The sequence below is a fragment of the Camellia sinensis genome, chromosome 1 (assembly GCF_055761805.1).
Source record: "Camellia sinensis isolate YWXY chromosome 1, ASM5576180v1, whole genome shotgun sequence".
Classification (NCBI taxonomy): Eukaryota; Viridiplantae; Streptophyta; class Magnoliopsida; order Ericales; family Theaceae; genus Camellia; species Camellia sinensis.
The window spans coordinates 181,198,719-181,226,221 of NC_138961.1; the positions used below are offsets into that span (position 1 = coordinate 181,198,719).

Consider the following 27,503-nt stretch of genomic DNA (forward strand, 5'->3'; position numbering starts at 1 on the left):
TGAGAATATATATATATTTTTAAAAAAAAAATTAAAAGAAATTATTTTTATAAACTTATTTTACATAAGATCACATATAGTGACAAAAATTTTCAACAATCATTAATAAATCTGTTTGTATTTAACTTTTAATTATTAAATTTTTTTATACATTTAAAGTATTAAGTCTCAAAATTAATTTTTAAAAAAAAATAAATTTCCGTGCATTGTATAAGACACCTACTATTATCCTAATTAAAAAAAATGATCATAACTGAAAAAAATGACATCATTAAATATATATATATATATAGATGGCTAGGTTAGAATTTCCCAAATTTCCAAAATTATTTGGCGATTGCATTTTGCCAAATAAAAAAACCTCGTGAAAAGCGCGGCATCGCATTTTGGCAGGAAAAGAAAAGGAAAGAAAATCGGAGAGATATAATGGGCAGCATATCAACAACAGCATCAGTAGGGTCTCGTATAAATTGTTTGACAAGAGTCTTCCTTTCTTCTTCTTCTTCTTCTCCTTCTTCAAAACCCAAAACCTTTGCTTCAATGTCTTCTTCTTACCACAAAGAACTCGCTGCTGCCAAGAAAGCCGCCTCTCTCGCTGCTCGACTCTGCCAGGTTCTGCTTTTTGTTTGCAATCATATATGAATTCGTTCTAATTTAACTCTCTAATTCTTTAGTTGGAACCAAACCCACAATCTTAAAGATCAATTTTTTAATTTTTGAGCTAACCCTTGTTATGGATTTCACTAATTGTGTGTTGTTGTTGTTGTTCAGTCAAGTTAGTACTTTCCTTAAATTTAGAAATGCCTGTGAATTTATGTTGCAATACTGTTCTCGGAGAAATGTTTGATTAAAAGAAATTATGTTTGATTTCAAGCGTGATCGATAAATATGTCCATTGCTTAGTGTGTGTGTGTATATATAGATATATGGAAATTCTAACACACTCACTCTTCAAAGGGGTGCACCATATGCACCACTAGTTATACCATTTTTCTTCTTTAGTTATGACCAACAGAGGCAGTAGTGAAGAGATGCGATGCTGTAACGGTAGAGGGGAGTGTTAGGGGACGGGTAGGCCTAGATTAAGGTTGGCTAACGTTGTAAATAGAGATATGGATCTACTTAATTTGACTAACGAAATGGCCGTTGATAGGACCACGTGGAGAAGAAGGATTCATGGGGCCGACCCATCCATTTGATAGGACTCAAGGCTTGGTTTGGTTTGGTTATGACTTGTGAATTTTTTAATTATGTCTCGTGTTGTGTTTGGTTATAATATATATTTCTTAAGGTACGTCTAAGAGGTACGAAATTATGTCATTTTCTTTTTTTAGTTATAAGGTACATGTGGTACACACGTTTTGAGGGTTGTGTACATAGTGTTTCCCATATATATATATATATATATCACATTAGGGTTATTTTTTTCCTTGGTTACTAATAATACTTAACGAGGTATAAGTTATCAATCCAATTTGGGCAACTTTTTCCCTTGAAAATCTTAATGTAGGTATTGTAGTTGAGTGATTGACCTAAAACATGGATCATCTTGTTTCAAGATAAGTCCTGCTATGCATTGGAATATCAGTGAGGTGGATTTTGATGTATGGAATCTTAGCTTCATATGATAAGCCCTGCTATAAGGATACTTCAACCATTCTGATGTATACATGCTTCCTAGCTATTACACCTTTTATTGTTCATATATCAAATGTTATATATCTAAAAATTACTATATCCTGCGTCTGGGTTAAAACACATAGGTTCAACTCTGTAAACAAAGTTTCCACCATTTTTCTTGATTATTTTGTCTTAACATCCTTTCTTGAGTATGTAATCATTCACTTCTCACTAATTATAAATTCTGTCTCACATGCACCCACATCTACGTTACGGCACATGCGCTCTTTTCCGTTTTGCATTAAAACTTGTCTTATGAAGCTGATTTGATGTGTGGTTGATTTTGGTTTCTCCAGAAGGTGCAAAAAGCACTCGTACAGTCAGATGTCCAATCAAAATCAGATAAAAGTCCTGTCACAATAGCAGATTATGGTTTGTTATCTTACTTTCTTATGCATTCATTTCAACTGTATCTAATCCGTTGCAATCGTCCATTGATATGGTAAATCAGTCATGTTTTTCTAATTAGCTTGATGAATCAGGTTTTCCCTAGAACAAAATTTTATTTTTTCCCAATGATAATTTTGCTCAGAAAGTTTTGTTACAATGATTGCATAAAAAGGCCATGTGATGCTTTATCCCAGCTGTGTTGTTTTAAAATTCAGTATTGCATTTTTTTTACAAGTGTATCATATGATCTATTCTACCTCATTCTACTGGATGAATTGCTCAGTCATGCACAAAAAAAGGTGTGAAGTGGTATTTTGGGGATTCTTTTGTATTGCTCTTTGTTATATTGCTTGTGCTTCATTCTCAGGTTCACAAGCAGTGGTTAGCTTTGTGCTAGAGAAGGAACTTCCTTCTGAGTCATTCTCATTAGTGGCAGAGGAGGTGTACATATTTTAGTTAATCTTTCATTTTTCTAATTCATTTATTGTACAATTTCTAGAGATATATAGAAATTGTTCCATGTTTTTCTCTTTGAATTTGAACTAGTGAATCTAATTAATAATGTCACTGTCTTTAGGATTCAGTAGATCTTCGAAAGGAAGAAGGCCATGAAACCCTGCAACGCATTACAAAGCTTGTGAATGACACTCTTGTCACTGATGGAACATACAGCGCTTCTCCTTTATCTGCAGAAGATGTGCTTGCTGCCATTGACAGTGGCAAATCTGAAGGAGGTCCTCATGGTCGGCATTGGGTTTTGGATCCTATAGATGGCACTAAAGGGTGAACCTGAAAATCATATTTATTTATTTTGGTATATAGCACCTGTGCATTGACTTGGAAACACTAATTATCGCTTGCAATAGAAGAATTAGGTTTCTTGTCTAATAAAAATGGCTTCTAGATCTGTTATACCAGCTCAGAATGAATTCAACTATGGCACTATTTAGAACTTTTTGGTTGATCTATTGGAGGTTCTGTACATGAAAATCAATAAAGAACTGGATTAGAGAACTGAACTTTGTTCTTAAGAATCCAGCATACTAGAAACAAGTTGTTGGCTAAAAGCTTGAATTGTTCAGTTGAGTTATTTTCTTCACGTTTTAGCATGTTCTCTGAAGTATATTTAACATGTAGGCAATATGGGACATCATTATGTTTCTCCCTTTCTTTTTCTGTTTCCTGGGTCAGGAGTTAAAAATATCAGTGGGGAAGTTAAATTCCTTGGAATAGGATGCTGGAAAAGTTTAAAACCTTCATCATGCCATTGCCTTATTTCCCAATGTGATTATTTACCTCCAAACACCACTGAAAATTGCTTTTTGATTGCCCCAACTATCATCTTGTTAAATGGGATGTGATCTCTTTCTTAAAGAAGTTGAAGGATGTACATATTTGGCTGTATATGTTTTTCATAAAGCTTTTTTAAGTAAATGGACAGTTGTGTGCTCATGGAGAGTATTTGTGTCGAGTATAAGTTTGTATGTTTCCTCCTATGAGGTGAGAGGATCTAGATGATGCAAGAGCTTCAAAACGGGAAATCATACATCCATGGAAGAATTGCATTTTTTGTATGATATCTCTTGCTATGCCTTTAAAGTTGTGAAACATTAGAAATTTGCAATGAACAAGACTGATGGTTTCAGAAATTTTACTTTAGGAGGGCTGGTGGCTTCATTGGGTCCCTATTTTTGTGAGATTTCTGTAGTGTTGGGAGCAATCAGCTTTCTTTCTTCAACAAGCTTTATGTTGTAGAAGTTCCTGAATTCTGAATATGATGGCTTGGATGGAGAACCAAAATATGGTTTCTTTCCTGTGAAAGTCCTTCCGTATGTTGTTAAACTTGGAGGATTGCTTACTCTTTTCGACAGAGGTTACTTGGAGTTCTGTACTTCCCCTTTCATTGGCTTTTGGGTTAGACACTCACAAGAGACAAGGGTTTGGGAATTGATGATGTGATATATAGTGGGTAGTAGGGCTATCCCTATTAAATGTTATATGTGCAAGGACACTAATAAATCGCTCATCTTCTTTTTGACTACCCTGGCTGTGGAACCATTTATTGATTTATTTTCATGAACCATGTTGCAATGATTTGGAATACCCCATTCTCCTTTTTTATTTTTTTATTTTTATAGTAGGTTTGTTTTTTAGAATATTGAACTTTTGTTTTTGTCATTAATAAAGAGTTTTAAAGTTTTTACTTTTGTTGCCATTTGGGGTCAAAGATTAATGAATACTTGGATTTCTTCAATTTTTTTTGATTGGTTTGGCCTTTCCACAATCAAAACTCTTTCTCTCTTGCGTGCTCATTCATTATTGATTTTAGTGCTCCTGATGTTCTGAACTTTATAGGTTTTTGAGAGGAGACCAATATGCAATTGCACTGGCATTACTAGATGAAGGGAAAGTTGTATTGGGTGTCCTGGGTTGTCCTAATCTTCCTTTAGCACCTATTGGTAGCCATGATCAACATTCTTTTAATGACAAAGTTGGTTGCCTTTTCTCTGCTGAAGTTGGGGCTGGAACTGAAATGCAATCTCTAGATGGCTCGTTGCCTGTCAAGGTTGATTCTTAAAAACTGTGTTTGCAATTGATATTCCATTGGGCCCATTTGGTGCAGCTTGTGCAGCTTTTTGAAAGCTGAAAGTTGATAATCATAATGCACAAGCCAAAAGCAGACCTCTCCTAACTTCCAAATAATCAGCTATTTCCAGCTTTAGGCAAAAGCTGCACCCAATAGACTGACATAGATTCTCAAAAATAAAAAAAGCTATAAGCAGCTCATATAAGCTGCACCAAACAGCCCTATGATGCTTATACACGATATTGTTAATGGTCGTTCAGGTGCATGTCAGTGCTACAGAAAACCCTGAAGAAGCTTCATTCTTTGAATCATTTGAAGCGGCACATTCACTGCATGACTTATCTAGCACTATAGCCAAGGTACTGCGCCGCGTGTGTGTGTGCGCGTGTGTGCGTGCAAGCTCCTAATAATAATATTAATTTGTGAACAGAAACTGGGTGTCAAAGCAGCACCTGTTAGAATTGATAGCCAGGCAAAGTATGGTGCTCTGTCCAGAGGAGATGGAGCAATTTACCTGCGTTTTCCTCATAAAGGATACCGTGAAAAAATATGGGACCATGCAGCTGGAGCTATTGTTGTGACAGGTACTATCAATAAATGTCTCCCATTTTTTTTTATTTCTTGTTGGTTGACCTTAACTAATCTTCATATGATTTTCCATTCAAATTAGGGTTGTGATTAGAATTTGTTCTAATTTGTGACACAGTCTGTTTCTAAATGGAACCTCATATGTAACAATTGTTTGTAGTAACCATTAGGACAGTTGAAAGGTGCAAGAACTAATTTGTATTTCTTGCCTCTTATTGTTGCTGTGTTTAAATAGATTCGATAGGTTTCATTTTCATTTTTGGGAATCAATTTACACGTGCAACCTTTCAACTATCATCGAAATATCACTTTACTCCCTTCAACTTCAAAACCTTACATTTAGACCCCTCAACTATAAAATAAAAAATAAAAGGCTTACAAATGCCCTCTTCTCGAATGGGTGAAAATGATGCAAATTAATAGTTGAGGGGGTGCAGTTTTTGTAGTTATGCTTATTTTCTCACCTTCTCCATAAATAAGATGATAGCATACTACCAAGACTTAGTTACTATGACCATTTGACAGAAGCAAATGACATTTAGGAATGCATTGGGAGTATGCGTTAGATAGTGACTTTAGTAATGGTGTGAAGTAGCTAAATAAAATATATAAGACGAAGATTGCATGTTGTTTCAATAATAATACTAGGAGATGGTTCTAACGTAGAAACTAATGAAATTTATTTCTGTAAGAGATGATGAATGATCACAATTTTATTTTTATTTTATTTTTCGTGGCTTTGTATATCTGGTTTTTTGTGGATGATGCAACTGTTTGATTGAAAGATTGATTCTGTATCTAAGATTAGAAAAAAAACATGTACGTAAGAATCGCAATCCCTTTAGAGCTCAATTTTTTCTGTTGTGTGTCCTGGGTTCTAGGGCAATATGTTGGTTTTCACATTTTGAACTTGCTAGTTAATGTTAGCACTAGTGATTGAAGTCGCACTTTATTTCTTGATTGCATGACTACTCTCTGTTGATGAATTTTGCAGAAGCCGGGGGTGTTGTCAGCGATGCTGCAGGAAACCCTTTGGATTTTTCCAAAGGCAGATATCTTGATCTTGACACTGGCATAATTGTTACCAATCAGAAGTTGATGCCTTTGCTCTTGAAGGCAGTCAGAGAATCTCTTGATGAGAAAGCTTAATCCTTATGATTTTATTGTTTTGTTTGCCCTTTCTTTTCGTCATTGTGATGTTTCTATTGCCTTAAATGAGCATCCGAGGTTATGTTTGAGTTAAGGATTTGTTGAGAAAAGGAAAAGGCAAGAGAAATGGAATTACTTGTGCTTAATCGTTTTTCTATGAGAAAAAAAATAAAAAGTATCCTCTTTGAAATTTTATTAATTTGTATGATTTTAATAATTTCTTTCTTTCCTGAGTTGGCTATAAGGCTAAGTTTGCGGGGAATGGGAATGTGAATTCAAATTCCCATGATTCTAACGTTTGGAACGGATTGGGGTAATAAAGTGATTATTTATTATCTATTTTCAGTAAGAATCACATTCATTTCCAAACTAGTAAGTAAGAATTTATTTTGTCCACTGTTTTATGAAAATCGCAAATTATTGGAGGAATGTTAACCATTTTGAGGGTGAAAGTAAAAATGGAGCCTATTATCATTTTTTGCATAAGATTCTTCGCTTGCTATACAGTTTACGTTTCCAGTGCTGTTTATATTTACTTTTTTGTTTTTTAGTGTCTGTGGCAGCTCCTATTTCTTTGTTAATCTTTTCTTTAGACTGTCTTTGAATCATACATGGGGTTTTTTCTCAAATTAAGTCAAATTAGCAACTTATTTTTTAAATTAGGTCTAGTTTGGATAGAATTTTTAAATTAGGTTAAAGCGCTATTACAAACCACGTTTTCAAGCCTTTCTCGCGAAAAATTTGTGAAATAGTAAAAGTGTGGTTCTAAACCACGCTTTTAATTAAGAAGACGTGGTTACAAATCAAACTTTTAAGTTAATCATAAAATGTGGTTTCAAACCACGTTTTTAAGTAAAATAATTTTTTTTTTTTTTTTTTTCCAAAAAATGTGGTTTCTAATCACGCTTTCTCAATTAAACTGTATTGTAAAGAAAGCGTGGTTAGAAACCACACACGCACTCACAAACACTCTCTCTCTCTCTCTCTCTCTCTCACAAACACACACATGACTCACATACACACACTCACACTCCATATATATATATAAATTTTATTTCATAAAATTGAAACCAATATTAAATAAGGAAATTTTTTTTAAGGTCCCTGATAATAATAATTTAGAGGATAAAGGACAAAAAAATAGTGATGCATCAGGTCCCTCAACAACTTGGCGCGTGTTTTTAATTATTTTGTGGACCAAAATACCCTTCCCAAAATCAACACAGAAACGAAACTTTTCGACGTCTGAGTTTCATTCCAAGCATCCACCATCTTCACGAACAATAGTATAGCAGAGCTAGGGTTTCAATTTCATTTTCACCATCGACATTAGAGTTTCGTTATCTTCTACAAAAATCATTCCCATTCATTCCTCACAAATTTCTCTGACCCCGTTTTCACTATTCATTGTTCATCGTCATCTCAGTTCATCTTCGTCACGTCGCATCTTCATCTCAGGCCATATCAGGTCGTTATTCAAGTTTCATTCTAACTTTGGTAAATTTTTATACAATACAACCAGATTTTCTCTGGAAACACAGTTAATTGCATTTTATATTAGCCTTCCATAAATTAGGGTTTCAATTTCGCAATAAAAAGCTACCTGAATTTGAAAAAAGTTATTTCTGTGTGTTTTGAACTTATTCTTGAACATGTTTGTGTAATTTTATCTGTAAATTTCTCTGGCATTTGAATTTCTCTGGTTTTTGCTTGATGCATGTTTCTTCTTCCAATTTTCTCTGGCATGTTTATTTTGAAAAAAGTAATTTTCTGTGTTTTCATCTTATTCTTCAACATGTTTCTGTGATTTTGTCTATAAATTTCCCTACTCTGTAAATTTCTTTGTAATATGTATTTTTAATTGGAATGTTTATCTTTCTCTGCAATGTCTATTACTCTTTTGTCTCTGTCTAAGTTTCTCTGGTATTTATAATTTTCTCTGACCACATCACATCACTTTCCTCCCTTGTGTGTCTCTATCATGTTTAATTTTCTCTGGCATTTTAATATTATGGACTGGAATGAATGTTTTTTATTTGAATTTTCTCTGACATGTGTATTTTGAAAAAAAAGTTATTTCTCTGTGTGTTGATCTTATTTTTGAACATGTTTCTGTGATTTTCTCTATGAATTTCTCTGCTTTGTAAATTTCTCTGGAATATGTATTTTTCTATAGAATGTCTATTACTCTCTTGCCTCTGTCTAGGTTTCTCTAGTATTTATAATTTTCTCTGACCACATCGCATCACTTTCCTCCCTTGTGTGTCTCTATCATGGTTAATTTTCTCTGGTTGTGTATGTAAATTTCTCTGGCATTTTAATATTATGAATTGAAATTTTCTCTAGAATGGAAATTTCCTCAAGAATGTGTAATTTTCTCCGGAATGTGTATTTTTCTCTGGTATGTTTATTTTGTTCAATTCTTGCTTTCAATGTGGTGTAATTTTCAGTGGCATGTTTACATTATTTTGTTTATTTTATCTCGCTAATTGTGGAATGAAAATTTTCTTTGGCTTGCCATGTTTACTTTTTTCTGTCATTCATTTTCTCTAGTATGTTTACTTCTATATGTAATTTTAACAATTATTGAAAATTTCTCTCCCATATTTATGATTCTTTGTTGATTTTCTCTGACATTTAATTTTTAATGTCCAATTTTCTCTGGCATGTCCAATTTTCTGTAATTTTCCCTTATCTGAAATTTTCTTTGACATCTCCAATTTTCTCTTATCTGTAATTTTCTCCATTATCTGTAATTTTCTCTTTAATGTCCAATTTTCTCTGGCATGTTCAAATTTCTCTAGGATTTAATGTTGGCATCTTTATGTTTTAATCATTGTCTAGAAATAGCAAAACGTAAAAGCAGCAATACACCGGAAACACCAAGCAAGAAACAGAAACTCTCTCAGTCTTCTTATGAGTTAAGATAAAAAACCAGCAGCAAAACACTAGAAACACCAAGCAAGAAAGAACAACTCTCTTAGGCTTCTTATGATCTAAGATCAAAAACCAGCATCAAAACACCACAAACTCCTCGTCAAAACACACAAGTCCAAGGTGATGAAGCAACTATCATCCAAATGAGTACACTAACTTCAAAAGACTCAAGCTCAAGGGGCAAAAAACCTATTAAACTCCAAAGAAAGAGAGCTCACTACAGCATTCAATACTGATCCAACCTCTCATCTGTTGTCTCCTTTTTTCAAACACTTAAATTCAATTCAAACCAACTTGTAGAGCTTCAAAAGACCCCATTCTGGTATTTGATCCAAGCTCTAACCACTAGAAGGATGGATCCAAAGAAATCTAGGAAATCTGATGATGATGTAGTTGCAATAATCCAATGTTACAATGAAAAAACAAAAGCATTCACAGTTGGTAAAAAGAAGTTGACCTTTACAACAAATGACATGACCTTGATTTTTGGTGTGTAAGGAGGTAAAGGAGCCATGTCATTAAGGTACTCTAAAAAGCCAAAATCTGCATTCTTGAGGAGAAGATTCAAAAAGGACACAAGGCTCACTGGTCCAGTTCTTAAAAATGCCTTGGTCAAAGCAATGAAAGGCAAGCAACCAACTGACTTCAAATTGTACTTGTGTCTCACTCTATTTTTTGCAACAAGTGGGAATTCAATAAGGTGAGTTTTTATAAAGTATGTGGAACCTCTTGAATCAATGAAACAATATGATTGACCAGAAGCAATCACATCAACATTGATTGATTCTATCATAGCATTGCACAAAACTCCAGAAAAAGTTATGGGGTGTGTCATTGCATTGCTGGTAAGTATAATATCCATTCAAATTTGCAGTTATCATACTTACAAATTTGTGCGTTTAGAAAAACTTCATTACTTTAATTTTCATCACAGTATTGGCTATATGAACATGCAAATATCATTGACTAGGAAGACAGTAACACAACTGACTTCCCAAGATGTGCCAAGTGGAACCTGGAAACCTTGACGAAACAGCTGCAGAAGACACCAGTCCACTCTCTTGCACCTCAACATGTTAGATTTTTATCGCTACTGAAATCTCAGTGAAATTTCAAAATTTCTCTGACCACTGCTTTGTTTCCCTCCTTGTGCATTGATTGATCAAGATCAATTTTCTCTGAACTATCAATTTATGTTTTCTTCTTTGCTTACCACTGGTCTATTTCCGCCATTGTAATCAATTTTCTCTGCCATCCAAATTTCTCTGACCACAATTGTAACACATTAACGTATATGCCCTGATTGATTTTCTCTAATATCTGAATTATGTTGGTTGTTTCATAATTTTCTCTGGCCCATAAAATTTTATCAACTTGTGTGTAATTTTCTCTGGCCCATAACTTATGTGCCTTGCATCTTTGATAAACACTGTTTATTTCTACCCTTCTAATGAATTTTCTCTGGAATTTAAATTTCTCTGACACAATTATAGTCAAACATTAACTTATATGCCTTGATTGATTTTCTCTGATATCTAAATTATGTTGCTTGTTTCATAATTTTCTCTGCCTCATAAAATTAACTCCTTGTCTCTAATTTTCTCTGGCCCATACAATTTTCTCTGAAGTTTGTTTCCCATTACTATCATTTAGATGAATTTTATTTTCCTTATTTGAATTTTTTTTATCGTGAATTTTGTAATATTTCTCTAATAAAAGAGTCTTCTGTTACAGATAGATAACAAGCAGCTAGTCAAAAACCCATCAAAGGAGTTCTGTCTTGGTAAAAAGACGAAGAAAGAATCAAAAAAGGCAATTGTCAAATTCAAGGAGACATTACAAGATCCATCTGAAAAAGGAGGGAATGAAGAAGCAGAAGGCAACATAGAAGAATACGAAGCCAACAATGGACAAGAAGATCAAGCAAGCAGTGGAGAAGAAGAAGCCAGAGAAGAAAGTGAAGAAATAGAAGTAGAAAACAAAGAACAAAATGAACAGAAAGAAGAAGACAGTAAAGAAGAACATGAAGAAGAAGATGAACAGCAAGAAGAAAACAAGGAGGAAAATGATGAAGAAGAACGTAATGAGCCGATGGACCAACAACGTGATAGCATTTGTGGCTCAACAATGCATCAGCCTCAAGAATCTAAGGAATAAAAGGATGCCTAAATTGCTGATCTACGTCAAAGACTGAAGGCACTTTCTCAATCTAAAAAAGAAAAAGAGAGAAATTGGATTGAATTACTTACTAAAAAGGATATTGCAATAAGAGCCCTGACATCACTTAACTCAGAACTTCAAGAAAAAGAAAGCACAATCCAAATGAAACTAAGGATGTTGGAGGTTGAAAAAGAAAACGATACAAAAACAATTCAATAGTTGAGGTATTCAAATTCGGAGCTTGAAACTGAAAATGCTAAATTGCATGAACAAGTTCAAGAACTATCCATCCAACTAGCAACACAACCATACCAAACACCAACACAACTTCAACCACAAGGTTAGTGAAAATCTTGAGCCACAAAAAGTTATGTCCTTGTGTCAACATAACTCAAAGAAATTTCTATTATTATAATTTTCTATGTCGTTGATAATTTTCTCTGGAAGTTATATTTCTCTGAACACATTAGTTTCTGCCGCTTATTTCTATTGATTTCTACTGCTCATTTCATTTTCTCTGTCTATTTTCTTATTCTATTTTTGGGGCTTGTTTGATTTTCATTGTGTATAGTTGGAATGCAAGTGGAACAACAACCAACAACCCAACAAGAACAAATGGCACACAAAGAACAACCGAAACAAAAGACAAAAGCCTATGGTAACTGGAAAATATTGAATCAAATAAATTTGCATATTGAAATATTATCTGTTACTTCAGAGAAATTTCACTTTTACTAATATTTTCACTGTCTACAGTCAAAAAAGATCCGACGTCAATGATAAAAAATTTAAAGGCAAAAGAAAGGAAGGAAAAGCAGCACGATCCAGAATTTCAATATCCCAGCGAAAGTGACTAGAGCTTCAAAACAAACTGCAAAGCAAGCTGAGCAAAGTACGAAGGACAAAGAAGTGCTTGATGCTGATGCGTACGTCTTGCCTCAACCTATAAACATCAGAAAATCTTGGGTCTTTCCACAAACTCTTCCAATTTCAAGATTGATAAAAGATCATGTAAAACACATCTTGCAGCACATATCAAATGTGTCTGGACTTGAGTAAGTACAACAAACAAAATAGAAGATAACAAACAACAAATTACAACTTATATTGCATTTTTTTTTTTGGATAAGTAAGTCATATTATAACCAAAAAAGATAGATATACAATGAAGTTCAATACACATTCTTTGTAGGGAGAACAAACATAAACATAGAAATAAACTACTCCCCCAAAAGAAACAAACTAAGCCTATAGACGACAAAAACACCAAACACAACAAAGGATTCAAAATTTCCCTCTAGCACTCTTCAAGTAATGAAGTTTCGTTTTGAGTTTTCTTCTGTTATCCTTCTTTGCACTCTCCTCATTAATGGGATCACTTATATTGCATTAATAACAATTAAATCCATTCTTTGTCATCTTGTAGGGTTTTAATTTGGATAAGTGAGTTGAATCTCATTACCTTTGAAGGCATTGGAAACCTAATAAAGCAAAAAGAAATTGCCAACAATGTAAGTCTTTCCCTTTCATCAAAATTTCTCTGCAATGTTCCATCAGCCTTTATAAACCAATATTATAATTATAAATCATATTTTTCAGGTCATTGATGGCTATGGAGAGATCCTTTTGGCTGACCAAATGAGAGAAAGACAACAACCAACCTCATTTTTTTTCACATCCATGAGCTTAGTATGTTACTACTATTTTATTTGATTTTCTCTGGAATTTACTTACTACTTTCTCTTCTTAAGATACTTCTTGAAGCCAGTTGTGTCACTAGTCTAATTTTCTCTGGCTAGTTGTGTGCATTTAAAATTTCTCTGTGTATATTTCTTAAATTCCTGTCATTTCAACTTTCTCATAACAAAACCATTTTTTGATTTTCTCTGAACACAGAATTTCATCAAGATGACAGAAAATCAAGCTTTTCGAGTGTCCTTATTTGACAAGCATATTGAAACAGCATAGAGGAACTATAGGTTTCTCCATTTCCTAATAAATACCGGAGGTAATGAGAAGTCCACACATGAAAATCACTGGACCTTGCTTGTCCTGGACAAACAAGACAATTTATGGAGGTTCTACAACTCACTGAGACCAAGGAGGGATGATGCAGAAGACAAATATGTCAAAGATGCAAAACAATTGGTAACGAGTGCAAATTTCTCTGATCCATCATAATCTTTATGTGATGATAATTTTCATAGAATCCCATTGATTTGTCTGTAAATTTCTCTGTTATTTAAAAATTATTTTTTTGCAGCAAGATTATATGGAGAATTTTTTGAAAGCTTTCCTTGAAAGAGAGGCTCAATCACAACTCTCTTTCAAATTGATAAACTCACAAAACACAAGTTACGACTTTGAGTATGTCAACAATGCTCCACAACAAGAAAGTGATTCGTAAGTTTCATACATCTATAAACAAAATAATCTGATTTGCATGTTTCTTAAAACTAACCATACCTATAATTTGTATGCAGTCTGGATTGTGGCCTCTTTGTCTGCTATATAATGAAACAATATAGTAAGCATGAACCTATCAGCTCCAAATTGTCTACACAAGAGATAAGGTTGATGAGGGCAGAACTCATAGAGAGATTTGTGGCCGAAGTTGGCCAGTCATGGACTGAACCAATTGAAATACCTCCAGAAGAAGAACAAAAAATATAATAGTGAAACTAGTGAAAGGAAGACAATGTACATATCCACACAGAGAAAATTGTCTCACATATATGTATATATCCATACAGTATTAACCGTTCAGTTTTTTGTTGACACATTGAAGGAATGATGATGCTTGACTTATATGTATATATCATTTCTTGACTAATATAAATTTCATTTTTTTTTTATTTCGACTAATATAAATTTCATACCTATCGATGGTTAAATATATGTATATTTTTTATTGTGATTGTCAACACAATCCATACAGAGAAAATTGTCTGCAGAAATTTCTCTAGTATGATATTACCAGAAATTCACAGAGAAATTTAACTTGTATCGTCCCAAGGGGATGTTTATATGATCATGTAATCTGTAATGCTTTGTGTTGGTACAAAGCAATCATCAAACTTAACAAAACACAAAGCGCACAGTAATTTTATCTGCTACTGGAAAATTTCACTGGATGAATTTGAAATTTCAAAACACAATGCCCAGATAATTTTCTCTGATAGTGAAAAATTTCTTTGGATGAAATTAACAGATTCGAATGGTGACAAAAAATGAAATTTCTAAGTTGTGAATTTCTCTAGGTTGAGTGTTTTGGAGAGAGGGAATTTCTCTGGATTGGTGAGGAAAATTTCTCTGGCTTTGAGAAAAAATTCTGAGTTAAAGTGATTCTAGATAAATTCTTCCTCGGTCCAGAGAAATTCTCAACTCAGAGAAATTTCAAAAGAGCTTAATTTTGTTTCTTGGTTGTACTCACTGCAATAATTTTGTGTATGCTCTGTCTGGTGTGCACATTTCTTGAAATGACTAATATTAAGTTACCAGAAATTTATAGAGAAATTTAACTCGTATCGTGCCAAAGAAGGTGCCTATATGATCTTCCAATCTATAATGCACTGTGTTAGTACAAAATAATTATCAAATTAAAAAAACACAATCCACACAATACTTTTCTTTGCCATTGTCAAATTTATGTGAATGAATTTGAAGCTTCAAAATACAATACACAGAGAATTTTCTCTACCATAGCAAAATTTCTTTGGATGAATTTGACAGGTATTACAAACCCACTGCCTATAGTATATATCAACAAACACAATGCACACTGTTATCCCAGATAGGCAACCCAAGAGGGGGGTGAATTGGGTTATTAAAAATTTCACAATATTAAAAATAACACAATATTCAGAATTTTAATAAATAAAAAAAACAGAATAATAATTATTAATATAAAAGTAGAAGAGATAGAGAGAGAAAATCAAACACTGCGATTTATAGTGGTTCGGCACGCCAGGCTTACGTCCACTCCCCACGGAACCTCCTTGAGAATTTCTTTACTATCAATTGAATAAATACACCACCAAGCTTGTGGATTTGGCACAGGACTTACTCTTATCTATTGAGCCTCACTCAACAATAAATGCCTTACCCTTACAAAATCTCTCACAAAAATAAGGAATAAGAATAAGTGGTAATTGAACCCACTTTTACAATAATTCTCTCACAAAGAGTAGATATGAAAGTGTAAGAACAAAAGCTAGACTTAGATCTGAAAGTGAAAGAGCAGAATACTCAGAATTTTGGAGCTCACAGAAATATTTTCTCTTCAAGTTCTTGATGATATTCTCCACACACAACACTTCTATTTATACACAAAATTATACCCGTTTGACGCTCCTTGCTGACGTCATGGCTTACATAAGCACGCTCCTGACGTCATGGCTTACATAAGCACGCTCCTGACGTCATGGCTTACATAAGCACACTCTTGATGTCATCGCTTACATAAGCACACTCCTTGATTTTGAATAGTCAGCAAAAGATAAAAAAATAAGACTGATTTTTTTTCTTTTTGTTATTTCAAACATGGAGCCACCATTTTTGTAGACAATTTAATACAAAGTTCACAACTTTCAAACAAACAAATAATTTTCTCCATCTAGTTTATAATATATATATATATATATATAACTCCATCTTTTTCTTCTTGTTTAATTATAATATGATATAATCAATGTAGTGTAAAAAATTTAATAGCGCACGTGATGTATTCTGCATATAATGTTATATAAGTTCTAATCAAAATTTTGCATACAGAAAAATCTCTATAAATAATATTTATGATGGATCTGAAAATATATGTCCTCTTTAAAATATTGTATATGTTGTAAAGATTTTATACTAAATATTTTACCACTCCATATTAATTTTGTCAAAATAAGACAACCCATAAATATCAAATTTGTCAAAATAATACAACCAATCAATCATTTTTGTCAAAATAATATAATTAATCGATTTGTCAAAAGATGAATAGTAACTAACCCTATTTTTCAAAAAGTGAATAGTAAAGTTTTTGAAAATATTTAAAATAATCATTTTTGTCAAAATAATATAATTAATCGATTTGTCAAAAGATGAATAGTAATTAACCCTATTTTTCAAAAAGTGAATAGTAAAGTTTTTGAAAATATTTAAAATAATATTTAACATATATATTTTAAAAAGATAAAATTATTTTATTTAAATAATATTTAACAAATATATATATTTTAAAAAGATAATAATTTGTGTCAAATAATATGTATATTAACTAATATATTTTAGACATCATCAAAATTAAATAATATGATTAACAATCTCCCCCTTTTTGATGATGGCAATATTTGTATGGATTTGACACAAAATAAATTTGACAAAATATTTGACAACCCTGCGACATATAATTTTGATAATGGTAACCCTGCAACATATAATTTTCAAAATCATATTTTTTCTCCCCCTTTGACATCATCAAAATAAAGATGAAGATAAGAAACAAACACAGTTGATACAATAATCTGGGTGGCCAAAAATAAAATAAGGGGCCGTCTGTCTTGTCGGAATCATTGTGGGGATTTTGGAGCATCTCGAGCGCAGGAAGTATGGACAAACAAAATATTTGAGCAGAGATAGGAGATATGCATCGAGGAATGGAGCAATGGAGTGTATAAAAAGTGACACAGATCAGAGGCAAAGATACAAAATCATCAAGTGTTTTGAGAGAAAAATTTGTTTTAGCTTTTTTTGTAATCATGTCATTTCTTACCTTGGCTATCAATGAGTCGGACCTGCATGAGGTGCTTGTAATGCAGGCAAATGAGAGAGTACCAGTGACGCAGGCACATGCTATGCCTGTAAATGAGGGTTCTAGTGGTATTGGCAATCGAAATGATTTCGATGCTATTAATCACACTGTGGCTCTTAGTACACAGGCCATGACTGCAGTTTCCAATATGGCGCGACGATTACAAGCAAGAGTACAAGAAAATCAGCAATGGAGAGATGAGGTGTGCTTGTTAAAACAACAAGTAGTGAATATGTGTAAGGAGAAGAAAGAGCTAAAAAGAAAAAATGCACAGTTGGAGAATGCAGTGCAGTATTATGCAACGGTGATAATGCCAAGACTCACAGAAATCGAAAATAGAGAGAGGCATGTAACAGAGGCTCATGAAAAATTGTTGAGAGAAGTGAAAAAGAAAAAATCTGTGAAACCTTCTGAAAATTTACCTGTAATCGAGTAATATTTTCTTTTTCTGAAATAAAATTGTGAGCATTTCTTCCTTTATTTATTTATTATTATTATTATTATTATTATTATTTTTTTAAATTTTGACTTTGCACAAAAAAAATTGTTTGTTGGTGCAAATAAGGAGTATGGCAGATAAGAAAAAAAAATGTATATATATACTCCCCCTAAAATTATGCACAGAATATACACATGCCCCTTTTTTTTTATATATATATATATTTTTATAATGATTGTTAATCTCAAAATATGAGTCTCCCCCCTGAGTTAATGCACTAGAAATTTCATAAAATTGAAGAAATAAATTACCAATCTATGACACCAAAGGCCCTTAAGATCTGGCCATAAACAACTACACCAAGTGCACTAGCAAAAAAGGAGAAAATAAAAATAAAAACAAATACTTCAATCAAGGTAGAAGCAACCAATATTAAATCCAAGAAAATTTGGAACACATATAACAAGTAAAAAAATACAACACAGTGCAACAAAAATTTTAACATGTTGATCGGTGATAACCTTGATGAACGGAAGAAATTGAGACGATTGGGTAGATCGGTGACGAATTTTTGTAGATCGGCAATGGATCTTGATGGATCAGTCACGGATCTTGATGGATCGGTGATGGAACTTGATGAATCGGTGAAGATGGTGATGCAGATTTCGGGTGGAGAAGTGATGGAGTTTGGAAGATTAGTGAGGGATTTGGATGGATGGTGATAGTGATGAAAGTGATCGATGATTTTGTGGATGGTGGAGTTGGTTGTAGGCTATGGTGAGGGTGGAGATGGAGTCGGCTAAGGGTAGAGGAAGAAGGGAAGAGCGAGACAGCAAGAGAAGGAGAAAAAGAGAGAGTAAGGGAGAGAGTGGGTGAGAGATAGAGACGGAACGGAAGAGAGAGAGAGAAAAATTATATATATAAATATATGTATATTATTATTATGGTTATTATTTTTTATAATAATTATTATTATTACAATATTTATTTTATTTAATTATTAAAAAATTATTTTTTAATATAAACATTATATTGGAGTATTCATCATACCAAGTTCTATTCTAATATAACAAAATTGTTCTTCATTTAGAGGCTTGGTAAATATGTCATCTAATTGACAATTTGTAGGCACAAATTCGAGTTCAATGTCACCTTTGAGTACATGATCTCTCAGAAAATGATGCCTTATTTCAATGTGTTTAGTGCGTGAGTGCTGAATAGGATTTTTTGAAAGGTTAATGGCACTTGTGTTGTCACATTTTATAGGAATATGATCATAGTGAAGTCCAAAATCTTGAAGTTGTTGTTTCATCCAAAGCAATTGTGCACAACACCCAGCGGCGGCAATGTATTCTGCTTCAGCAGTTGACAAAGCCACTGAGTTTTGTTTTTTGCAAAACCAAGAGGTGAGTGAGTGTCCAAGAAAATGACAAGTGCCACTAGTGCTTTTTCGGTCAAGTCTACATCCCGCAAAGTCGGCATCTGAGTAACCAAAAAGTTCAAAGGTGGTTCCCTTAGGATACCATAATCCCAAATTTTGAGTGCCGACAAGATATCTGAAAATGCGTTTGACTGCGATGATGTGTGACTCTTTCGGTGCGGATTGAAAACGTGCACACATACAAACACTAAACATTATGTCGGGCCTACTTGCAGTAAGATAAAGTAAAGAACCAATCATACCTCGATATTTCTTCTCATCTACGGGTTTACCTTGCTCATCTTTGTCGATTTTTATCGATGTGCTCATTGGAGTTACTGCAGGCTTTGATGATTCCATTTCAAACCTTTTGAGTAGATCTTTGATATATTTCGTTTGATTTAAATGGATTCCATCATTAGTTTGTTTAATTTGTAGACCAAGGAAGTAATTTAATTCCCCCATCATACTCATTTCAAACTCACCCTGCATGTCTTTAGCAAACTCTTTGCACAAATTTTCATTAGTAGCACCAAAAATGATATCATCAACATAAATTTGAACGATTAGCATATCTTCCTTTTCGATTTTTATAAAAAGTGTTGTATCAATTTTTCCTCTACAAAAACCTTTGTCAAGTAGAAAATTTCTCAATCTTTCATACCATGCTCTAGGAGCTTGTTTCAAGCCATATAAGGCTTTTGAAAGTTTGAAAACATGATCCGGGTATTTATGATTTTCAAAACCGGGAGGTTGTTCAACATAGACTTCCTCCGAAATGTACCCATTTAAAAAAGCACTTTTAACATCCATTTGATATAATTTAAAATCTTTAAAACACGCAAAAGCAAGTAACATTCTAATAGCTTCAAGTCTAGCAACTGGTGCAAAAGTTTCATCAAAATCAATTCCCTCTTCTTGATTATAGCCTTGAGCTACTAATCTAGCTTTATTTCTAGTAACAACTCCAGATTCGTCCATTTTATTTCGAAAAACCCATTTTGTACCAATAACGGGATGATCCTTAGGTCGAGGGGTCAAAAACCAAACTTCATTTCTTTCAAATTGATTTAATTCTTCTTGCATTGCTAAAATCCAGTTTTCATCATTTTCAGCTTCTAAAAATGATTTTGGTTCAATTTGTGAAACAAATGCCAAGTTACCACAAATATTTCTAACAGAGGAACGAGTTTTTATACCTTCCGCCGCATCACCTATGATGAGGTCTTTGGGGTGGCCATGAGCATACTTTCATTCTTTTGGTAGATTTGAGTCATTTTCTGGAAGAGCATATATTTCTTGAAGATTCTCCATTGTCATTTCTTCGTCATGTTTGCGTAATGGATTTTCTTCATTTTCCTTTTTATAAATACTCTCCATGCTTGGTTGATTTTCTACAATATCATTACTTAAAAGATTCTTGGAAATAATATCGTTAGATTCATCAAAAACAACATGCACAGATTCTTCAACAAGTAGAGTTCTTTTATTAAATACTCTATAAGCTTTACTAGACATAGAATAACCAAGAAATATAGCTTCATCCGATTTAGCATCAAATTTTCCTAAATTATCTTTATTGTTATTTAATACAAAGCATTTACAACCAAAAGCACGCAAGTGACTAATATTAGGTTTTCTACCTTTCCAAAGTTCGTAAGGAGTTTTCTAAAGAATAGGTCTAATCATGACACGGTTTATAACATAGCATGCAGTGTTTACAGCTTCCGCCCAAAAATATTTAGGCAAATTATTTTCACAAAGCATAGTACGAGCCATTTCTTCAAGAGTTCTATTTTTTCTTTCAACCACACCGTTTTGTTGAGGAGTCCTAGGGGCTGAGAAATTATGATCTATTCCTAAGTCATCACAAAACTTAATAAAATCATCATTTTCAAATTCTCTACCATGGTCACTTCTAATACTACAAATATTAAGATTTTTCTCATTTTGAATTCTTTTACAAAGTTTTGAGAAATTATAAAAAGCTTCATTTTTGTGTGTTAAAAATAATACCCATGTATATCTAGTGTAATCATCAACACAAACAAGGGCATAAGATTTTCCTCCTAAACTTAATGTTCTAGATGGTCCGAATAGATCAATATGCAAGAGTTGAAGCGGTCTAGTAGTTGAAACGATATTTTTGGATTTAAAAGAAATTCTAGTTTGTTTTCCAAATTGACATGCATCACAAAGTTTATCTTTTTCAAAAACAATTTTTGGTAAACCTATGACTAACTCATTTTTTTGAAAGTTTGGAAATTAAATCAAAATGAGCATGTCCTAATCTTCTATGCCAAAGCCAACCATTATCATTTATAGCAGATAAACATTTAATGTTAAAATGAGAAGATAAATCATGTAAATCAAACACATATACATTCTCATGTCTATAACTTACAAATAAAGTTTTGTTTTCTAAGGTATTTTCAATAGTACAATGAGTTTTCTCAAAAATAACTCTATAACCTTTATCACATAATTGACTAATACTAAGCAAGTTATGTTTTAAACCTTCAACAAATAAAACATTTTCAATAATAGGAGAGGGATTTTTACCAATACTTCCTACACCAATGATTTTACCCTTGCTATTGTCGCCAAAAGTTACATATCCGCCATCCTTTGGTTGGAGTGTGGCGAACATAGCTTTATTTCCAGTCATGTGCCTCGAACATGCACTGTCGAGATACCATCTATCGTTACTGGATTTTGTCTTGAAACATACCTACAAAAATTTGATTTATCTATTGGTACCCATTTTTTCTTGGGTCCATAAAAGTTAGAATTTGATATCCTTGAGATATCCTTAGGAACCCACATCTTTTTTATTTTAGCAAAAGGATTTCTTTTAATAGGACATGAAGGTGAAATATGACCTTTTGTTCCACAAAAATGACATGTGAGATGAGAGTGATTAGAAAATGCATATACAAAACCATTTTTGGCAGTTTTTACTTTTGAAAAAGGTTTATATCGAATTCCGGCTCTACCAAAAGTACGGTTTTGATTTTTAAGAATTTTATCTAAAGTCTCTCTACCTTGAGTGAACTTTGAAAGAGTAGTTTTCAAGTCTTCAATATTTTCTTTTAAAATAATTTGCTCATTTTTTAAAGACTCGTTTTCTTTTTGCAATACAACTAAATGTTTTTCAGAAATTGAAGACTCTTTTTGAGTTAAAATCTCATTTTCCTTTTTCATTTTCATGGCTTCATTTTCTAAAACATTTATCTTGGAAGTCAATGATTCATTTTCTTTTGATAAACTTGAAATTACTTTCTTTTGACAATTATTTTTCAAACTAAGTTTCTTAAATTCTGCATGTAATTCATCAAAAGCTAATTGTAATTCATCAAATGTAAAAGATTCGTCATTTACCTCATTTTCATTTCCAAGTGCCATTAAACATAGGTTAGCAACCTCGTTTTTGCAAACTTCGGTTTCTGTGTCGCTTTCATCACTATCTTCTCCCCATGCTGCAATCATAGCTTTCTTTTTGTCCTTCTTGAATTTTTTCTTAAGTTCTGGACATTCTGATTTGTAGTGTCCAGGTTTGTTGCATTCATAGCAGGTTACTTCAGATTTTTTGTGATTTTCTCCTCTTTGAAAATCCCTGTTGTTGAAGTCTTTTCTGAAAAAATTTCGTACACCTTGTTTCTTTCTCACAAACCTTTGGAACTTTCTAGTGATGAATGCCATTTCCTCATCCTCATCTGAATCATCTTCCTTATCGTCTTGATGTTTCGAGGTGGATTTGAAAGCTATTCCTTTCTTCTTGTTGTTGTCCTCCTCTTCCTTTCCTTCTTGCATTATGAGCTCATGAGTTAAGAGAGATCCCATTAACTCATCTAGACTTAGCTTTGATAAATCCTTGGCTTCGGTAATGGCAATGACTTTTGTCTCCCAACTTTTTGGCAATGACCTAAGCACTTTTCTTATAATTTCAGCATTAGTATATATTTTGCCAAGAGAAGTTAAACCATTAATAATATCAGTAAAACGAGTAAACATTTGAGGAATAGTTTCATCAGGCTTCATTTTAAAAAGTTCACAATTATGGACTAGCAAACTGACTCTAGATTCTTTAACTTGTTCGGTTCCCTCATGAGTCACTATTGTTGGAAATGGTTATAAAATTCTGGATAAAACCAGAATTTTTTCCTAAGTTCGGTCTATTTTTTAGGTGGGCCCCGAGTGTCGATTTACTCGGGTCAAAGTGGTAACGCGTTCTATGCCGCGTTGTGATTCACGTGGTATATTTGGTTGCTCAAAACCATTACCGAGTGAATGGGAAATTGAAGCCAAAGTGTGCTCCATGGAAATGGAGTTTTGGTGGAAATTCTTTAAGGTTGTAAATTGGCTTGTCCCACATTGATTTGGTGGGAAGTTTTGAAAGGGTTTATAAGGCTTAGGGTGAGATACTTGGGGTGTGCCCCAAGGGGTACCCAAGTGTTTTAGAGGGAGAGGTTATGGGCAAAATGGGCTAGACCCATTGGACCCAAAAATCACCACACACGCGCGCGCGCCGCCGCCGCCGTCCGTCCGGTCGGTCGGGCGGGCTGGGCTGGGCCTGGGCTTGGGCGCGGGTGCGTGGTTGGGTTGGGCTTCTAATCTTTTTGGGCAAAAAACATTTGAATTTAATTTTATTTTTTTTATTAAAATAAAATCCAGAATTCAAATTAAATTGGTTTGGATTTTTTGTTCATCCAAACAGGGCCCTTCCCGTTTTCAAAACAGAAATAAATTATTTTGAAATTAGTGCACACCCAAACAGGGCCCTTCCCGTCTTACTATCTGTTTGAATTAATTCAAATCTGTTTGAATTCAAAATCCAACAGGTATGATACCTGTTCAATTCAAAACCAAGAGCCACATACCTGTTTAATTCAAAACGAAGAGCCACCTTCACATCTATAAATAGGACATCCCTCATTTGGATTTTGTAACTCTAATTTTCGTCCTTCACAATTCTGCAAACTTCCTCTTCATTTTGCTGCATTATTTTCTTGTCAGAGAGAGTATAAACACTTAGTGTGTTCGTAAGGCAAACAATTTGTAGTGCTGCTATTGTTTGTGGTAGATCATTTCATCCTGGGAGATAGACGTCCAAATTCTGAAAGCACCGTGGAGAGGACGAATCTGTCTTAAGGACACAGTGTTAAACACTGGACTTGATCAGAAAAATTATTCATATAAATTAACCAAGTAAGTTGTTTAATTTAATTCTGTTTTTATTTGTTTATTTAATCAGATTTTAATTTTGTTTTTGTAACAAAATAAAATCTGTGGTTTTATTTATTTATTATTATTTCGAATTTGATTTTTGTAATCAAACAAATTCTCTCCTTTTTCTCTATTTCTTTTATTCTTGTTGTTATTTTGTACACAACAGAATTTAATCTTTTGAATACAGTGAAGATTGGTTAACAATCTTAAGACAGATTCTTTTTTGGGTATCTTCATTGTATTTAATTTTCTGTGTTTTCAAATTAATATTCTGGTTGGAAAAACAAATAGTGATTTATGCTATTTGACAGATAGTAGTAATATACTGTCTCTTTTCTTTGACAACAACTAGTAGTACGATACTGGTGTCATTAACAATTCAGAATATTATTTGGTATTACAGAAAATTCTTGGTATTTTATTTTTCTAGTTTTAGTAACAAGGAAAATAAAATTATATTATTTTCTAGTTTTAGTAACAAAGAAAATAAAATTATTTTGTGTTTTAATTTATTTTCTGGTTTTGGTAACTAGAAAATTATTTTGTGTTTGTTCTGATTTTTGTAATCAGATAGTTTTGTGGTATTTTATTTTCTAGTTTTAGTAACAAGAAAAATAAAATGATTTTGTGTTATAATTTATTTTCTGGTTTAAGTAACTAGAAAATTAATTTGTGGTTTGGTTTTCTGATTTTTGTAATCAGATATTATTTCGGTATTTTATTTTACTAGTTTTAGTAACAAGGAACAAATAGTGATTTATGCTATTTGACAGATAGTAGTAATATACTGTCTCTTTTCTTTGACAACAACTAGTAGTACGATACTGGTGTCATTAACAATTCAGAATATTATTTGGTATTACAGAAAATTCTTGGTATTTTATTTTTCTAGTTTTAGTAACAAGGAAAATAAAATTATATTATTTTCTAGTTTTAGTAACAAAGAAAATAAAATTATTTTGTGTTTTAATTTATTTTCTGGTTTTGGTAACTAGAAAATTATTTTGTGTTTGTTCTGATTTTTGTAATCAGATAGTTTTGTGGTATTTTATTTTCTAGTTTTAGTAACAAGAAAAATAAAATGATTTTGTGTTATAATTTATTTTCTGGTTTAAGTAACTAGAAAATTAATTTGTGGTTTGGTTTTCTGATTTTTGTAATCAGATATTATTTCGGTATTTTATTTTACTAGTTTTAGTAACAAGGAAAATAAAATTATTTTGTATTGTAATTTATTTTCTGGTTTTAGTAACTAGAAAATTAATTTTGTTAATCTATCATGTAACCTTTGTGACTCGGTCACAATCTGTTAATTTTGTAAGTAACTTATGATTTCGTTTGGTAGACCATTTATTTTTGAATCCTTTGTGAAAAGGTATTAATTATTTTGACTTTATGATAGTTCATCATGAGTATACTTGGAAGCATTTGTTTCTAGAGTAAAATATTAGTTTTACAAACTAATTTTATTTTTATTACAATGTGGATTCATAGTCTTGAATTGTTTCTGCACTTGAGTCGGAATATATATATATATATATATATATTCACAAGAACATTTTAATGCATATTTAATTTGTTTATTTATGTACAAATCAAACTTATTAAATGAAGGTATGTTTTGTCATTTTAAAGTTTAATGTTTAAATGCGTTGGATTTTATTTATGATTTGAGAATCCTTTTATTTCATGATGCAAGTGATAGGATCGTGCATGATTAATTTATTTTGTTAATTCATTATTTTTAGTTGATGCGTTTGATATGCATGTATGATATCAACTCAAGTTATTTCTTAACAATAATTTCAAGTGATTTGGAATAATAAATTGTTATGTCGACTTTGGACATAAGCAGGTTAATTTGAATATTTCTAATCAATTTTGAATGGGTGTTTAAACACCAAAGAAATTTAAACATGAAGATGTATGTAATTATATCGGTCTGTTTAATTGGGAAGTAATTTAAGAAATTTTTATGTTGATTATTGAATTATGTGACATGAGATGTCATTAATAATTATTTTACTTGCATAGTAGAATTTGTTAAACCATGAACCATTTTATTAATATGGGGGTGTATCTCTTGCATTAGTTGAGATAATTTAATTTTCTTCTGTCACAAATATTTTTATGACAGTGACATTTATTTGTTATTGAGTTGCAAGAATGTATACAATCAAATGGGTTTTTGAATTGTTTAATTCTTAGGCAAAAATTTTTATGAGGATATGATTTTGTCAAAACTTTAATTCTGACTTAAGTAGTCATAATTATTTTGGTTTTTTCTTGAATTTGTTTTAAAATTCATTGATTTATATTAGAAGTGATAGGGGTGGTGAATATGATGCACCATTAAATGAATTTTGTGCACAACATGGCATTATTCACCAAACTACAGCCCCTTATTCTCCACAGCAAAATGGAATTGCTGAAAGAAAGAATAGAACTCTAAAAGAAATGATGAATGCCATGTTACTAAGTTCAGGTTTACCACAGAACTTGTGGGGGGAAGCAATATTGTCTGCTAATTTTGTTCTTAATAGAATACCCCACAAGAAAACCAACAGCACTCCTTATGAATTGTGGAAAGGTCGACCGCCTTCCTACAAATACTTTAAAGTGTGGGGGTGTTTGGCAAAAGTTGAAGTTCCTGTTCCTAAAAAGACTAAGATTGGACCAAAAACAATAGACTGTGTGTTCATTGGTTATGCTCAAAATAGTAGTGCATATCGGTTTCTGACTTATAAATCAGATATACCTGATATAAATGTGAACACTATTATAGAGTCAATGAATGCTGTGTTTTTTGAACATGTCTTTCCTTACAAAAAAAAAGGACAGGAATTAAGTTCACAGAAAAGAACTTATGATTGTACACAAAGTCAAGAGACTAATGACAATCAAACACAAGAGACTAGTAATAGTCTCGACCAACAGGATTTAACTAATGATGAACCAAGATGTAGTAAAAGAGCGAGAACATCAAAATCCTTTGGTCCAGATTTTCTGACATACTTGTTAGAAAATGAACCTCAAAGCTTTAAGGCAGCAATGACAGGTCCTGAAGCACCTTTGTGGAAAGAGGTTGTTAATAATGAAATTGAATCCATTATGCAAAATC

General features: G+C 32.6%; 1 protein-coding gene across 1 annotated transcript; it reads left to right on the top strand.

The window, feature by feature from the left end:
• The first annotated feature begins 310 nt into the window (after nt 1–310).
• On the top strand, nt 311–6,593 carry SAL1 (SAL1 phosphatase-like protein). The gene is made up of 8 exons (XM_028256104.2): nt 311–612; nt 1,977–2,052; nt 2,438–2,511; nt 2,648–2,853; nt 4,426–4,636; nt 4,918–5,016; nt 5,088–5,241; nt 6,240–6,593. The coding sequence occupies exons 1-8, from the start codon at nt 427–429 to the stop codon at nt 6,392–6,394; spliced, it is 1,161 nt and encodes a 386-aa protein (XP_028111905.2). The 5' UTR covers nt 311–426; the 3' UTR covers nt 6,395–6,593.
• The last annotated feature ends 20,910 nt before the right edge of the window (nt 6,594–27,503 follow it).

Excerpts from the sequence above, each read along its gene's own strand:
- SAL1 (XM_028256104.2), top strand. The coding sequence starts at position 427 with ATGGGCAGCATATCAACAACAGCATCAGTAGGGTCTCGTATAAATTGT. Across the intron at positions 2,512-2,647 it reads TCTCATTAGTGGCAGAGGAG|GATTCAGTAGATCTTCGAAA; the intron begins GTGTACATATTT and ends CACTGTCTTTAG. Across the intron at positions 4,637-4,917 it reads ATGGCTCGTTGCCTGTCAAG|GTGCATGTCAGTGCTACAGA; the intron begins GTTGATTCTTAA and ends ATGGTCGTTCAG.